This window comes from Dermacentor albipictus, chromosome 1 (assembly GCF_038994185.2).
Source record: "Dermacentor albipictus isolate Rhodes 1998 colony chromosome 1, USDA_Dalb.pri_finalv2, whole genome shotgun sequence".
NCBI classification, from domain to species: domain Eukaryota; kingdom Metazoa; phylum Arthropoda; class Arachnida; order Ixodida; family Ixodidae; genus Dermacentor; species Dermacentor albipictus.
The window spans coordinates 370,419,515-370,436,971 of record NC_091821.1 but is presented as its reverse complement, the minus strand read 5'-3'; the positions used below and the strand labels follow the sequence as shown (position 1 = coordinate 370,436,971).

General features: G+C 44.4%; 1 protein-coding gene across 1 annotated transcript; it reads left to right on the top strand.

Moving 5' to 3' along the window:
• Positions 1-1,012: 1,012 nt before the first annotated feature.
• On the top strand, positions 1,013-16,989 carry LOC135904080 (survival motor neuron protein-like). Its single transcript, XM_070531883.1, has 8 exons — positions 1,013-1,312; positions 1,434-1,505; positions 1,584-1,649; positions 3,600-3,800; positions 5,948-6,007; positions 10,481-10,543; positions 11,950-12,069; positions 16,850-16,989. The coding sequence occupies exons 1-8, from the start codon at positions 1,277-1,279 to the stop codon at positions 16,880-16,882; spliced, it is 651 nt and encodes a 216-aa protein (XP_070387984.1). The 5' UTR covers positions 1,013-1,276; the 3' UTR covers positions 16,883-16,989.
• The last annotated feature ends 468 nt before the right edge of the window (positions 16,990-17,457 follow it).

The window sequence follows — 17,457 nt, the reverse complement described above, 5'->3', positions numbered from 1 at the left end:
CTGAGGGATCGCGCTGCTGGCGTCGTTGCGTACTACTACGACGGCAACTGCATGTCATGGCTGTTCATATTCGCATACTTGTAGCTTTTCCTTCGGGAAAATCAAATGCCGCACACACCACCCCGTCTTCGACCTGAAGTTGTTCTTGCGCTTCGGAGAATGCAGGCAAGACCGACGGAACAGCGCTACGGAAAAGCATTGCTTTGAAAGGCACTCCACACGACTTCAGTGTGTCGGCGTTGAACTCGTAATCCTCTGGACGAAAGTGCACCGAGCACAGAGTGCGCTTTTCGGCTCTTTGCCAACGTGCTGTGGCAGAGGTACGGCACTTAACCACTTTAGAACGGAGAGGTTCACCCGTTGGCACACAGTGATAAGTAACGTTGTATTCGCCGCTGCAACTGCCCTTGGCCAGGTTCCGCGGACCATTCGCGCATCCCACGACATAACATGGAAGTGGCATTCTCGCTTTCTTGTTCCAAATGCAAGTTTCGCGATACAGCAGAACCAGCCACGCACGGCGCGATAACGAAACTGAAACTCCAAAGCACGCGTGGCGCAGAGTCGAGGGAAAACAAAACCTTTCGACCACCCATACTACTGAAGGGTAACGTCAAAATGATATTTTTTCTTAGTATCAAACAGAAGCAGACAAGTAGCATTTTCTTCCGTCTTATAACTTAATGAAATAATCTTTTTAATACCATTAGTTGAGTACTAGTGACATAAATTATGATAATGAGTACCTTCATCATCGGGCTAGTACCGGAATGTCGCTGGGGGGTCTCAAATCGTGTCATGCATTTACGTCAATTCCTCGGTTACTAAAGCTGTGTTTGCAATTATATTGACGCCTTAGACGTTCTAGTGCATTGCTTTATTACTTTAACTCGACTTCATAGTAACCTTTAGTGTCCCTTTAATAACTTGCCCGCTTGACAAGGGTAACAGATGACGCCACCTGCTTTTCTGCCTCACATGTCTAGTCTGCATAGAGAAACCATTAAGCAACGCGTCCTTTCATTGAACAATGCCTATAAGGTACTGTGACTGTACCTCAGGCAGGCATTGCATTGAGAGACCATTGCCTCTTGCATTGATCTATGCGGTCTATATACTCTCTCGCTGTTGGCTGTGTTTACCACGACGTGTTTACGCCAATGGTTTATGCACGCGCGTTCGTATGCGTTGGAGCCACAGCACATCCGGCGTAATATACGTTACGAGAGTCTCTAATCAAATTTTTTGGTATACCATCCTGAAGTGAGCTGCAACGATGGCAAAAGGATCCGTGTTGTGGAGGCGAACCGAGGTACAGAAGCGTCAGCTTTGGTTTCTTTATTACCTCAGCTGCTTTAATGGCGGGTGAAGTGTAGAATAGAGCCAATTTTCTGCTTGGGTGTTGTTTTCTTGAAAACCTGTTGCACCTGAAGACCATCGACGAGGACATGTGGGACGACAGCGACTTGATTGCAGCTTACGACCGGGCTTACGAGAAAATAAAGGCAAGTGTGCGACATGCGACGCAGGCTAGTTCTGTTCGGAAGGTCTCTGTGATTCTTGTCACGATTTTTTTTTTTCAGAAAGAAATTGAAAAAAGAAACCTTACTTCGTCGGAAAACTCATCAGCAGGACAGGAACCATCGACTGTAAGTTAGCACAGGGAACATGTCATACTTTACTGAGCATGTGGCGCGATCTCAGGCTTTTTTACGCTTGTTATTGGCAAATGCAACTTTCAGTCGCTAAGATCGTTGTCATTGGTTTTGCTGATGATGAGCTGAGCACGTTTATTACAAGTCATTTAATATACAAAGTGGTGCGGCCTTGCACACTTTTCATAAAGATCATTGCTTATGTCTACTTGCACTGCTTCAACAACCTACTTTTCTACACAATTAAAATGTAGTTTGATAAATTAATTGTGCTTCGGAATGCAAGAGAAAGCTACACACATGAGCCGCACGTACAATTAGCGTTTCTTATATTTGAATACACCAAGAACGTGTGCCCATATTTAACTGTGGTACAAAATACTTTTGTTTTGCCTGGCAAACTTGTGTGCCCTACATGTGCTATAAGCAAAACGTGAACAAGGTGAATGCAGGAGCCTACAAGGTGCCTACAAGGAGCCTACAAGGTGCCTACAAGGTGAATGCAGGAGCACCAGTTCACGTTTTGCTCATCGTCTTGAATTTCCATCTCCCGCATACCCCATCTTTTCTCTGGATTTCTACATGTGCTACAGTAAGTTTTCTGGCATCACACTGCTGCCACAGCTTGGAGAAAAGAATCTTCCCTGAGGCGAATTTATTCATATCCTAAGGAATTGTTTAGACAGAAGTATCCTTTATCACACACCATATTAAAACACTCTTAAGTGGTTAAACGTCGCCCATCTGTCAAACAGCAGTATTCCCCCTCAACTTGTATTTCGTGAATCAATGGCTATATCCACCCTCCTTGGGCACAACTTTCTCTTACACTTGATTTGCCCCGGAGTGTTTTCCGGCACATTTTTTCTCAGTCCTATGATGGTAGCCTCAAATTGAAGTTCATGTACAGTGCACGCATCTTCCTCGACATGCAATTGCAGCAGTGCACTCCTTGCACACACAAGTAGAACAAAGCTGAACGCTAGCTGGTTCACCAGCTTCTGTGGCGGGGCAGTAGAGCACATCGCTAGCAATCCAATGTGGCAATTTATTTCCCACACCAAAAGAAGAAATTGCAGTGCTTAACTTTTTTTCCAAAGGGCCAGAGTGCAAGTTCATGTGAGATAATTGTCCCACTGACAGTTTTTGCCATTGCAGTATTGTTAACCTATGCAGCATTTCATTAACACCTACAAGGAGGGCATTGTCTTACGTGGAACTTTTTTTTGTTCTGTGCAGCCTAACTTTTAAGTACCAACAGCATACATACACTGTGATGGTGCTCTGTGTTACAGTGCCCTCATTTATGAAATCATTGATGCAAAAGGGGCATTCCCACAGTTCCACTACTCTCATACTGGCCCAGTTTCAGCTTTGCTTACCTTTTTCTTTTCACAAAGTTGACATGGATGACTAGCCATGATCATTGCACTATCCACAACACCCAGTGATCCATGAAACGGCTTAAGCACACACTCATGCAGGATGATTTCCAACAGTACTACCAAGACAGGCAGGTGCACCTGACAGTGTGTACTTTCAGAAGAAAACTAAAGGAACAAAGGGGATTTGTAAACACCTGGGGCAGCATTCTGGGCCAGTCACCTTTGGCAATATCACTTTTATTTGATTCTGGTTCGACTCCATTGAGGCATTGCACAAAACACTGTGTCATGCTTAAGTGAGAGTATCTGTGTATGTGAAATTTCCCCCAAAAGGTTGAGAATATGGGCCCTTGTGTACAGCTGTTCTAGGTGCATTCTCATCACTTTTCAAGCACACATTACAGTTTTAACCTCTTACACATCCTCATCAAGTGTTTTCCTTGCAGGATGTAATCCCCTTCTCATATTTTCTCTTTCGCAAATTTTATTATCTCTGAAGTGACGTTTAGTGACCTTTATGGGCCAATTGGCAAGCCATTCTTCTTGTCGTTTACTGCAGGGATGGAAGCAGGGTGACTACTGCATTGCAGTCTACTCTGGAGACAAACTTCCATATGAGGCCAAGATCAAGTGCATTAGAGGGAAGCACTGCATTGTTCACTACATTGGGTACGGCAATGAGGAGCGTGTCCTTTTGTCAGACCTCCACCCATCAGAGGGCAAGAAGGCACGACAAGCTCAGCAAGCTCGAGCAGGGAGCGTAAGTGTACCCAAGATGACGTGCTGGTTAATTTGGAATGTTACATAATTTTTTGTATGATACTATCAAGGAGAACTAAATGAGGCAGAGGAATTCATGAACTACTGATTGCTCTGGGAGTAAGTAGGAAATTTTTGAAGTACTGTGCCCAAGATTAGTCGACACTATTGGTCTTGCACAGAGAAGAGCTCATAGTTTGGTTTCTGTGCATTGCAACAGTGAAATGGCTGAAAGTTATTTAGTCAAAAACGCAGTTCCCTGCAGTGCTGAATTAATGTATTTTGAGACCAAATTAATAGAATACATTAATAGTGGCATGGCCAGAAAATTTTTTGCAAGGGCGAGGGGGGCACACATTTGACCGGAGACTGGGAGTATGAAGGGGGGGAAGGTATCTGTGCCAAATCCATATTGACACGTGTACTTGTTTATTGGGTGACCATGTTTCACCTTGCCGCGGGCATGGACTATTGACGGCGAACCCTCGTAGTCCCATTTCAGGCGGGCTGGCAGCGGCGGTGGTGGACTATAAAATTGTGGTGCTGCGGGGCCCTGGCACGGGCGCGGAGGTGGGCGATGGTGGCATATGTCATCACTTCTGGCAGGGATTGCGGCAATTAGAGCTGTATCTGAGGAACTCCAAGTGATTGCTGCAGTTCCTCCTTGACCATGTCAGTGACCGAGGCCACCTGAGGTTGCGACGAAGGCAAGATCTTGCGGAGTTCTTCGTGCACAATGGCCCTAATGGTCTCTTGGAAGTCGTCAGAATCCTGTGCTTGGATGGCGCACGGCGGCATGAGCTCTTGGCTGCTATATTGCCTGGCACGCATTTCCAGAGTTTTCTCAATTGTCGATGCCTTTGTAAAAAACTCAGCTACAGTCTTCTTGTTCTTGCTTGGGGCCTCGCATCAGGAAGTAAACTTTTTTATGTTTCGTCATTTCTGGGTCGGCGTGCAGGAAAAGACGGGCCATCTCCTCCATGAATATTGCGATGTTTTCATTGTGCAGCTGCGCCCAGGTTTCTAGTAGAGCTTGGGCTCACTCTTTGCACATGACACTTCTGAATGTCTGCAGGAAGCTGCTTCTTAACAGGTCCCACATCGTTAAGGTGGCTTCTCGATTCTCAAATCACGTGCTGGCAGCATCTTACAATGCGAAAAAGACATGACGCAGCTTGTCATCGCTGTTCCAGCTGTTAAATCTAGCCACCCTCATATGTCTCCAGCCAGCTTTCCGGGTCCTCAAATGTTGAACCGTGGAACGTTTGTGGCGCTCTGGGCTGCTGCAGCACGATTGGTGTTGCCGACACTGGGGCTGTAATTGTAGCTGCTGATGTGGCCGTGCACTTTCTGGTGTTTCCAGGCAAAAATTCGTGCTCCGGGGCCAGTCCTTGCAGCCTGTGGCTAGCTCACTGGTTCTTGGCAACGTTGGTGTTGTCTTCGTGGCTCGGACTTGGCTCACGGCTTTACTGGGACGTTCAGTACATGAATGCACTAGCACCTCCACTAGATGTCACGTGGTAGTGACGGTGAATAATACAGCGGTGAAATTGTGAATGACGAAACTAACTTTTTATTTGGCGAACTTGTGCCCACAAAAACAAGTCGCACTCAAAGCACAGCAGTAGCGATGAACACGGTTGGCAATCATCGAAATCTGATCTGCAGGGCAAGCGCGTCGGCGTTTATACAGGAGTCATTGAAGGTTCCAGAATGAGCGCTGCTACCTGCGTGCCTTCCAGAAAGTTCTATGCAATTGGCATCGTGCATACAAGCAATCAGATGACACAAGGTTCAGTGACAGCAGACAGCAGATAGAACCCTCGATAATATTCGAGAAACTTCCGACACATGCAGGCACATCCTGCACTGAGCAATAAAATTTCTTAGATGGTGGAACACGGTCACCAACTAAACGAGTACACATGTCAATATTAACACTGAAATTTCGGGAGGGGCACGTTCCCGGTGTGCTACCCCCTGGCTACACTACTGTTATACAGTAAGAAATGAAATTTACATTTTACAAAGCTGGTGATGTGGAGTCAAACATTGGCAGGAAAGAATATATCTTTTGTCATGTTTAAGTAGTAACCAAATTAATATGCAATTTCGCATTACCTTAACAGCACTCGTGTCACATTTCAGAGTGTCCACACAAGCAATGTGAAGTCTGGCTCATTTCAGCATTGCGCAGGCATTCCTAATGTAAGTACACTGTCTTGTAAAATCATCTTGTAGCAGTGAAAGTTTGGAGGAGGCCACAAAATATGAGTGGTAATGACAGCGCATAAACGTGGTTCCTCAAGTGTGATAGAAAATGCTTCGTCCAAGAACTACTGTTGTGACTCAGGGCAGCGTTCAGGCCAGGAAACCTCCAGGCATAGGAATTCGTATGTATGGGAGTAGGAGTGAAACAAGAGGTTTATTTACGTATTAATGCAAGTAGTCGGATTCTAGTCCGAGCTCTCATTCATCTGAGAGGTTCTTTAAGGTAATTCTTTTCCCCTAGTTCTCTACACAAGGCAAATTGATTACCTTGTTCTGACCAATCAGAGGGGTCGCACTGTTAACACACAGCACTCCACCCATAGTCTCACCATATTGCCGTGTTCCATCTCTGTTGACCAACCTTCGAACCAGCCTACGATGCAGTGACAAGGCAATCTGGAAACATGGGTCTTGACAGCTGTTACTGCTTCGACAGAATGTGGCGTTTGTTGTCACCTCCAGTGGAGCTTCCTTGTTTGGTGGTCGCTGTCTAGGCTGGCACTGGTGAAGGGGGAACCTCATGAGAAGCACCAAAGAATGCCCAATGCCATTTTGAGATGCAACACTGCTAAGTTTTGCCTCTGCAGCTCTGTAGCTCACACACAGCAGCCTAGCAAGCATTCGTAATTATTACAGAGCGAAATTATACCTTATTTATATGTTTGCAATGGCATCGTGTTTTGACTAAGACAAACCTACACTGTCTTGCAACTTTGTTAGAGCAAATGCACCTTTCGTGCACTGAGAAGCAACAATTTTCTTTGCAGGCATGTGATCAATGATTCTGGGTTTTGCTTCATGTTCTTTTCGCTAAAGTGTGTGCTGTGCGATGGAGAGTGTTGAACGAAAAAGTGATGGAACAAAAAGTGTTATATGTAACATTAAGAGGGAGGTAGAGAATGGAGTGAATCAGCGAGCAAATGGGGTTAACCGATATTCTAGTCAACATAAAAGGAAAAATAATGGAGCTGCGCAGGCCATGTAATGCATAGGGAAGGTAACTGGCCACGCAACACAATGACATCCGCAGGACATCCTCGGGACATTCAATTGAATACGTTTGGACGTCCTCAGGATTTCCCCACATGAGCCTCAACACATCCCTATCAAGTCCTGTTGTCCGGCCTCAGCACATCCTCAGGACATCCTCAGAAGAGCATTCGAGGATCTTTTCAGTACGTGTTGAGGACATTTTAAAGACCTAGGCATTAGCTGCGACCAGTAAAAATCCGTGATTTTATTACTAAAGTAAGCCGTTTTCTTCTGCTAAGAGAGAAATTTATGCTTAATACTACAGCATGCACTTTCTGCTTGGCAGAGCATACTTTTGAGCCCTGTTGCAGAGGGCCACACAAAATGAAAAAGTAAACCCATAGTGATGCACACAAAACCATTTTATGAATTTTGCTTAATAACGGCGCATGTCACACTGCCAAAAAAGGTTGAAAGAAGTGTGACAAAGCCAGGGGAATTCTCCGCTTGAAATGTCTTTATCCAAAAACACTGAAGCATGAGAGCCCACAGGAGTCACTGAGAGAAATAATAAACAGCACACTGTCAAAAACAACTTAAATCCAAATACAGAGAAATGACAAATGAAAGAGTTTATGCAACATACATGGAAGCACTGAAGCACCAAAGCAATTGACTGCTGGTTACTGAATGTTGCTCTTTATGGCAAAATCAATATAGTCATTTTTTTTTTTTTTACATAACGAATACTTTTCACCATCTTAGCCGTGACATGATGTAGAAAAACATTAAGTATACACTGCATCTAGCTTAGAGGCCGACACAGCACGATATTTGCCGTCGGCCAGTGCTAAAACATCGGGATTGCTTGGACATCCGCAACAATGCTCTTGTTCGTAAAAACAGCACGGAGAGGTTGAGAGTGACGTTACAGCGGCATTGAACCATGAATAAGCGATGGTCAGAAATGCTGAAATAATCACATTGAAACTGTCCACTTTAACGACCCAACAGAAAATGTCACTTTGGTGATTTTATTCTACAGGTGACGTGACACCGTGAGTTCCAGCACCCATTCCACCCGACATAAAGAGCTCCATGGCAAAATCACGCGAAGCCGTCCGATTCATTATGTAATCAATGAATGTTTTGTCTACGCTGTTCGCTAATTCAAAACATGCGCTTATGAGTCCATGGCTTCCCCATACAAATCTACGTTCCATTTACTGCCACCCTGAAAAATACGAAAGGCACTTACCCGCTGTCCACTGCCATGTTTTTCTTCAGTGCTGCACTTTGCTTGGACTGGCTTGGCTTGGCTTTTCAAATCGAAAGTGCCAATGTGCCAGCCACGACGGTGCCAGCAAAAAAATAAAATGGGGTGGCTTGATCGCTGACATCGCGAGTTACCTTGCTGGCTCACTCTTTCGTTACCAAGCACAAATGCTATTGCCCGCGGGTACTCAAAATGGTACAATCAAAAACAGTGGTGAGGTATCAAGAGCAGTTGATGAACGTTTAACTCAGTGAAAAAAAAATCTAAATGTTCCTTCTAACATAAAACTAACTGTCCTCAATATGTCCTGTAGTACACGTTCCGTGGACAATCAGACATCCTTAATAAGTCTTGCAAAAGATGTTTTCCGGATGAACCCGTGAATGTCGTCCCGAAGACGTCATAAAAACTGTGAGGATGTTTGTACCATTTGAGGACGTCGAGTGTTGTCCGAGTGGTGGACCGTTAGGTTAGGAAGTGCAATCGAGGATGAGAGAAAATTACCTGGGGTGATGAAATTAGGAAATTTGCAGGTGCGAGTTGGAATCAGCTAGCACAAGACAGGTGTAATTGGGGATCACTGGGAGAGGCCTTCGTCCTGCAGTGTACATAAAGAATAGGCCAATGATGGTGATGTTGATGGTGATATGCAGTGCACAGTCTCTGACTGTCAGGTGCTCTGAGTTCGCACAGGGTTGTTTGTAGTCAAGGGAGGTTCTATGTCAAGTTACTCATCAGCTGTGAAGCTACATTAGGGATGCTTACCGTTATAAACGACTCTGTGAAACTTTGTCGCTTTGTCTTTGTTTTCATCTTCCTTGTGCTACTAAGGCAATCATGCATGCATACAAACTCACCCAAATGTCAGTTCTTGTTAACTTTGCAAAAGGCAAAAGAGCTGTGGTCTCTCAAAAAGGCATGGCTTGTTAATATCACCTGTGTAGACTGCCACCACTGACTGTGAGCGTGTCAGCTCCAATCAGTAGGCAATGAATCGCATGCGAGTGTCTAATTAAATGTAGACTCGACTGCAGTTTGAATGAAGGTCGCTTGCGTAGTCAGCTACTGCAGTAATACTTTACAAAGCTTTATGTCCTAGTGACCCACCTTCTTGTCCTGTCGCTTGTTAATTGTATAAATTGACAGTAATTTGTCCACTGTTGCCAGTGCCAGTCCAGCTCTCACCAGTGTCACTTTGCCATAAAAAGCTTAATATGCTTGTTTTAATGTGTGTTATAATGCCTCATAGTGGGATACACAATGCAAAAAAGGGGTAAGGCATGCAAGACACAGACACAAGAGAAAAGAAGGGGAGAGCACGAACGCCGTGATACAGCTCATTGGTGCTTGGTTTTATCTCTCCATCCACAATATCCAGCATATCATCAAGAAGCCATGCATGGACAAGTGTTTTGATTGTTAGGGCATTTGTTGACATAGTGCTACCACGCTTCTGCTACTTCATAGCATGTGAAGTGTATTTGTGTTGTGACTACAGCAAACTCAAAGTGGACTGTATATTGCTGCACACGTTAGTTCCAGCTGTCTGGTGCTGTACCCTCGTTCTGACCCTTACCAACATGGTCACCACAGAATGTGCTCTGGTTGGCCGATAAGCCTTACTGCACAGATAAGCCATTAAGGTTCTGTTGAAATGATGGGTGTCTCATCAACAGTGGCATGTTTGACAGCCTAGGACAGTAGACTGTACTCTCAGACACTACACTTCTGCAACTTCTGCATTAACTTCTCCAGCTGGGTGCAGCATCATAAAATTTACTACAGTTTTGTCGGAGCTAGAGGCATCAAATAAGATTCCAGAATTGTATTGCTTGCATATGAACAATAAATATTTGCAAATTATATTGTAGTAGTGTACTTTATGTAGTTGTAGATTGTTTCATGGTCTCAATGCAAGGTGACCACTTCCACAATTCTTAGCTGAAGAAAGGTCTTACTTGAGACATGACATTGGCAGGCAAGCAGTTCTCAGTGTGCTTGCATATCTTGTCCTAACTGAACTGGCCCAACAGCTTCCATTCTTTCAGCTACTCTAGGGTGCAGCTGGTAGACTGTCCTTTCAGGAGTCTGAATCGGTACAGCCTCTGTTTTTTTTTAATTACCTGCAAACTAGGCTCATGTGAATGATCCTGGTCTTTCAGCTTCCCAACGAACCTCCGTGGGGTGCTGCTAGCTTGGGAGCACCGCTTTCAAGCTCAGCTCATGTAAGTATTTAGTAATACTTTGTCTACATGTTGGTTTTAAAGTGTACTAGACAAGAGGGCAAGAAGAAGATAGGACACACCAACTCTCCTTGTTTGAAAATGCTTTGTATCACTGCACACACAAAACGTGTTCCTTGGTCATTGTTTTTTTCCCCTCTTGTGTGGGATGTTCTTACGGCATGTAAAGAAGTGCTGAGAAACAATGTTGAAGTAGGAAGTAGTATTTTGGTATCTGTACATCGTCACTACATTTGTCGAAACTGTGTTCCGTTGTGAACATTACAAATCAGCCCAGCACTTTATTACACTGACATATTTTGTGGGTGCATCAAATAGTGTCAAAGAATGGCATTGAACTAGGTAGAACTAGTCACGCCGTTGCATCGGTCCATTGTTGTGTCTAATATTAAAGCAGCTCAGCACCATGTGATGCTAATCTTCAATTCAGATTTGGAAACCCAAAATAGTGCAACACAGCAATTCATAATATGTACATAAACACTTAAGCGAGCCCTTTTAAAGCTGAAAAGGATGGCTAGTCATAGTTTCAGGACAGTGAATTACTTTAGAGGGGCCACCACCCAAGAAAGCCAACTTTAGAGCCACCTGCTCAATTTTAATGAATATCGGAGAGCATGTGTAGAGCAAGAAAATAGGGTTGTGTGCCAAATTTTAATGAGTGCTTTTTCAAAGAATTACAGCTATTTAGGTTCAAATGACTATGAAGACACAAAAACAATCATTCCGAAATTTGAAAAAAGTTTAGCATTCTTAGGGATTAACATGGACTGATCTTGATGTGGAGCAGTTTTTTTTTTATCTTCCTACTTTTCTTTTTCTTTAGAAAAAGCAGTATATAATATACAGGGTGTCCCAACTATCATGCACCAAAGTATAAAAGTATGCAAATGCCATATAGCTGGACTAAATTGTTTTGTTCACAAGGCATTGCGGGCATGCCAATAAATGTGAATTTTAGATATTTTACAGCATGAGTGTGGTTCAAAGTCATGGTTTGGGAGAGTTGGGTATGCATTGTGAAATGGTTTTTGCACTAGACGATGCAGGCCATGCAGCTTCACTCGCGTCTTCTAGTGCAAAAGCTATTTTGCAATGAATGTGGGTATATTCTCGAATAGTTAACATACCTGACACTGCTTTAAATTGAAAATGAATTCTCCCCCTTCAGAAAACTATAATGTCTTGCACATTGTTCCCTTTAAAGGGCTCTGCACAACAGCGCTGTGGCCCCTAGGTTTCTGTGCAGTTAGCCTATTGCACATCTCAGCCAGCCCTGTCACCCCAAGGTTCCAGTGGACATCATTTTTGTGGCCTCATGAGCAAAACTTGTAAAGTGTATATTCCCGTGGTCCTTCGTTAACTCTCTCATCAACCCTCTTTTTCAGGGCATACCTCCCCTACCACCACATCCGTCACTGTTCTTGGAGAATAGTGCTGAGAGCGGTGCACTTTCCTCAATGCTCATGTCCTGGTATTTGAGTGGCTACCACACTGGCTACTATCAGGTACAGTCACGTTTCATCTGCCCTTTTTTGTTGAGAGAATGCAAACTACTACCGAACAACCTTGATTGTTGCACTATCATCTTTGCAGCGAAAAGAGGTCGCTTTTAGTACAGCCTTCAATCAAACGTGTACATGTGTTCTCAGGCCAGATCATCAATGAACCACTTGTATATGAACATATTAGTAGTAAGGTTTCCGTGGCAGCTTGCCATCTCCTGGCCAGCAGCCAATTTTCGTCACAGTCACGCTACCCAGCACGACATTGGCTGTTAACCATAACCAACACCTGACTGTTAACAACCAGTCAGGTGTTGGTAACTAAACGTTTTATGTTGTAAGTTGATGCAGATCAACTAATAGCGACCACATAGCACTTGGAAAGCCGAGAAATGCTTTTGCCGACAAAAGCGAGGGTGTGGGTGACATTCTGAATGGCACAAACTTTGCCCATGACCATCTTTGTGACCTCTCACGTGCAGGTCACACATAGAAACTTGAGTTGACACCATGCGGCATCCAAATTTTGGTTGCCACATTATACACTGGTCTCATGGAGAGCTTGACAGTGCAGCAGGAAAGTCCGACTAATTGAGCAAGCCAGAGAGCCTGTGACTATTCAACATTTGGTACATGAATGCATACTTGGATTCTGATTTGAGTGTTTGATATAGGAATTTGATATTCAATTTATTCAAACATCCAGTTATGGCCAAATATACATGGAGTTATTACGAGTACTGGAACTTTCCCTCCACGTAATGGGACCCATACATATTACGTCCACCAAACACTTCATGTGGGTATTGTGATTGAACCAAGAACTGTGGTGACCTTCCACACCATGCTAATTTACAAGCTACCCAGTTGAAAAGTCTTTCCTATAACTTTTTCATGTATAAAGAGAAATAAATTGGCCATTTACGTTTTAGACACGTTTCCCCTACATTTAATTTCATACGTGTAGAAGTACATACATATTTCATGTTTGACTCATTATTTGTAGGCCCTATTTCTCTACTACAGTAGAACCTCTTTGATAGTGCACGTTCCCGTTATGTACTGTATTTATTCGAATCTAGGCTGATAGCTTTTTTCAAATAATCTTATTCCAAACTCTATGGTCGGCTTAGATTTGAGGATTTTAAAAGATGCGCCAGTTTTTCATTGAAACTGCTAAATATGGTGCATAGCTAGCGCCATCTAGAAAAGTCAGTATCACAGCCGCTACTCGCCGTGCCAGTATCCAATCGTACACAAGCAAGGTCACCATTTTGACCTGTGTTGTGTCGGCCGTATCAGTGTGCGGCGTAGTATTATCGCGATGGCACCGAGCGGGAGATGCCACTACAGTCCTGCTTTCAAGCAAAAAGTTGTGATAGCTGCAGAGGCATCGTCGAACCTTCAAGCCGAGCGGCACTTCGGCGTCGACGAGAAAAACGTCTGTCGTTGGAGGGGACAACGACAGCAGCTTTTTGCGTGCGCCACAACGAGGATGGCATTTAGCGGACCAAAGAGGGGCCGTCACCACGAAGTGGAGACAGTTCTGGTCGACTTTGTTTGGACACAGAGAGCAGCTGCCCTTCCAGTCACAACAGAAGTGCTCCAAGCGAAAGCTAGGAAACTTTCGAGGGAGCGAGGCTTAACGCCAAAGGATTTCAAAGCCAGCTGGGGCTGGCTTCAGAAATTCATGAAGCGCTTCGGCTTCTGCCTCCGACGTCGCACTTCAATCACCCAGAAGCTGCCAAGTGATTTCGAAGAAAAGCTGATAACTTTTCAGCGCTATGTGCTGCGAAAGAGAAAAGCGGCAGGCTACAATCTTGGGCAAATCGGCAACGCCGACCAGATGGCTGTGTATTTTGATATGCCAGTGGCGTACACCGTGAATGAAAAGGGTGCCAAAGAGGTGAAGGTGCGCTCTGCAGGCTACAAGAAGCAGCGCGTAACTGTGATGCTGTGCTGCACAGCTGATGGACATAGACTCCTTCCTTATATGATATTTAAAAGGAAAACACTGCCTGCTCGAGAAACTTTCCCGAGAAATGTCATTGTGCGGGCAAATGAGAAAGGGTGGATGACGGGTGCGATGGTGAAGAGTGGGTTAAAAGATTGTGTGGCGACGGCGTCCAGGAGCCCTTTTGGCAAAGAACTCGCTCCTTGTCATCGACTCTTTCCGTGGCCACTTGATCGACAACATGAAGGCTGCGCTAGCCCAAGCGAACACGGACCTCGCTGTCATACCGGGCGGCATGATGGGCCAGTTGCAGCCACTTGATGTCTACATCAACAAACCTTTCAAGGATCGTCTGCGGAAATATTACACGATTGGTTGACTGACGAAGACCACATGCTAACGGCAACAAGCCGCATCAAACGTGCATCGCTATCACAGCTGGCGGGCTGGGTAGCTGCAGCGTGGGATGACATCCCAGGTACTTTGATCGTGCGCGCCTTTAAAAAGTGCAGCATATCTAATGTGCTTGATGGTACCGAAGGTAGTGCACTGTTTGAAGGTGGCAGTGACAAGGAACACAGCGACGACGACATTGAATGAGCTCTGCACATTCAGATTCAATAAATGCTGTTTGCATTTTGTGAACGCTGTCCTCACTTTCTTCGTTTGGCCTACATTGGAGGTAATAATTTTTTTTTTCTTTTGGCTTCGGACTTTAGGGGTCGGCTTATAATCGGGATCGGCCTAGATTCGAGTAAATACGGTATGTTTTTTTCCGGCACCAACACTCCAATCCAGGAAACAAAAATGACCCAATAGAGTTGCACTCATTTTTTACTGGTTCATGCGTTCCTGGAAAACAATTCTCAGCACCAACTTTTAGCACATTGCCAAACTGCGATCGTATGATACGTTTTCCAGCTGCTAGATCCCATATAAACAAGAAAATGCTGGAAGCGCGTGTGATCGAGAACAGTGTACACAGTCAAACCTTGATATATCGAGCACGGATATATCGAATTATTGCATATATCAAACACTTTCAATATCTCCTGGAAAATGGCATGCATTTTTACTTTTTTTATTTCGAACGAGGTTGGACGTAAAATGGATATATCAAACTCTGCCAACCCAGACCACGTTTGCTCTGTTGACATGCGGCAAGCTTTCCCGCAACACCCTCGAAGATGGCGGTGGCGCGATGGGTGTTCCCGACTGCTGCAACCTGTAGCTGCACACATCGATCGCGCCGAGAGCGCCATTTGAACTTAGCGGTGTATGCATGCGGCGACTTGGCTAGTTTGACATCGTCGACGACGCATTGCATTTGTCGTACTGACTCCTTCTCAGTGTCACGCTCTGCGCCCGTCGTGCCTCGCGAAGACTGGCAATTTGCATCCACAAATACGCACGACGGTGGGCACTCACTGGGTTCATTCATAGATGCCTAGGCAGACGCCCCTTTGTTATTGACTGTGCTTCAAAATCCTTCAATTGAGGCCCGTATACAGTTCTGCGCCGCATCAGTGATGTGAATTATGAAGTTGTCCGCCACAGCCATAACTGCTCCAAACGCCGGTGGCATCTGCCTGAGGTTGTGCACGTGCTGTGTATGAAGCCATACTTTTCCCCATGACCTCAACTTTGCACTGTCTGTGCACAGCCTTCAGACGTAGGTGCATCGGGACGATGCATTTTTTTTTTTTCAAAGGAGGGGCAAATGCCACATCCTATATGGTCGCCGCGGGTATGTGCCGGGCGATGAAAACGACGCTGAAGTAGCGCGCGAGTAGAAAAACAGAGACGACAACGACGTCGCCTTGACTGCGCTGATAAAGTGCTTTTACACGTCCTCGACACTGGCTTTCCCGTCTCCTACTAGGCTGTGACAATATCTGTTTATTCTAATGAATGGCTATGCAGCACATAATCGATCCAGTTAGATCAGGAACTCATGAACACTCAACACCGAATATTATTCCTCTGCACAAAGCTGAAAGCACAATTCTTCACTCGTAAAATGGCTGGTACTTCAGTGTGACTTCCTAAATTCTCACCGTCCTTCGCATGACTTGTATGTGTTCAGGAGACTGCAGGCCAGCTAATGAACCACACTGAACCTAGTGAAAAAAAAGCAGAACAGGTCAGCATATTCCACTCATGAATGCTCTCATTTGCAGCCATTCCACAGCTGTGCAATTGTGGATGTGGATAGGTGTGAGTGTGAATGCAAGCAAGTGCCGGTGAATGACCGACAGTGATTGTCACTGTGTGATACTGTCACTATAAGTGACATTGAGTGCTCGCCTGGGTAAAATATCAGGGCAGAGGTGTGAGCAAGTGAGTGCTGCCTAGTTTTTCCACGATATGGAAAGCAGGCACCTAAAGACTATGGTTACTGCAACAATGTAAGCTGTAAACTAAGCAAGTTATAAACAAGCACTCTTACTAAGCTGTTAGCATAATATAGATATTCTATAGAGAGGGAAGACTTCAGAGACGCTGAATAAAATCTTTTGGCATCCTAAAACACCATGGATGTAAAAACACTAGAGGAATGTCTTTGTCTCAAGAGAATCTGTGTCAGAAGCAAGTGGAACTTCCATTTTTGGAATACACAGCCACAATCACCTTCAGGTATCACAGAAAGAAAAACTTCATTAAACTATTTTCTACAGTGTTCAGAGTGGTCTGTGACATTAAATGGTGTTATCAATTAGCTTTTCATTGCTGTACCATAAAATTAGGCTTTTTAAATGTCTTATGTTGTGCTGTTCTGTATCAAACCTAATTGCTAGCCTTGTTTGCTTTGTTTTGTTTTCTTTCCAGGCACTGCAACAATCTAGGCAGGCGCAGAAATGATGTGATTTCAAGTACAAAGCCATTTCTAGTGGTTCAGCCATGATTTATTTTGCAAGTGTGGCAGTAAGTGAGCTATACTTCTGCACAAATAAAATAATAAGAACATATGGAACTTTCTGTGTGAATCATTGTCAATAATGTAAACGCCTGTGGTTATAATATATTTATAGTGCACACAACATAATTAAGACAGACAGTTAGGCACATGGTGCAAATTCAAATTGAAAACAGTGCAAAAATTCTATGACCCAATAATATAGTAGGGGGACAATTTTCAACACTGAATGCTTCTGCACTGTAAGCGTCATGGTTACCTGTGCCAGCTGTGGTCACTGCTTTGACAGTTTCTGCAGTTGCTGTATTTTTTTTGTCACATTTGCCATAACTTAAGATATTTAAGTAAAACTGTGAAGTGGGGATGAGTGCTATGCGTAAACTTTGCCTTTTAGTACAGCTTCACAGTGGCATGACTTGCATTGCTGTAAGCCCACACTTAAATGCAAAGCTTTATTGCAACCGCACTTATATGGACACTCCAGGCAAATTTTTCTCTTGTTGCTACCTCGATCCTTCAT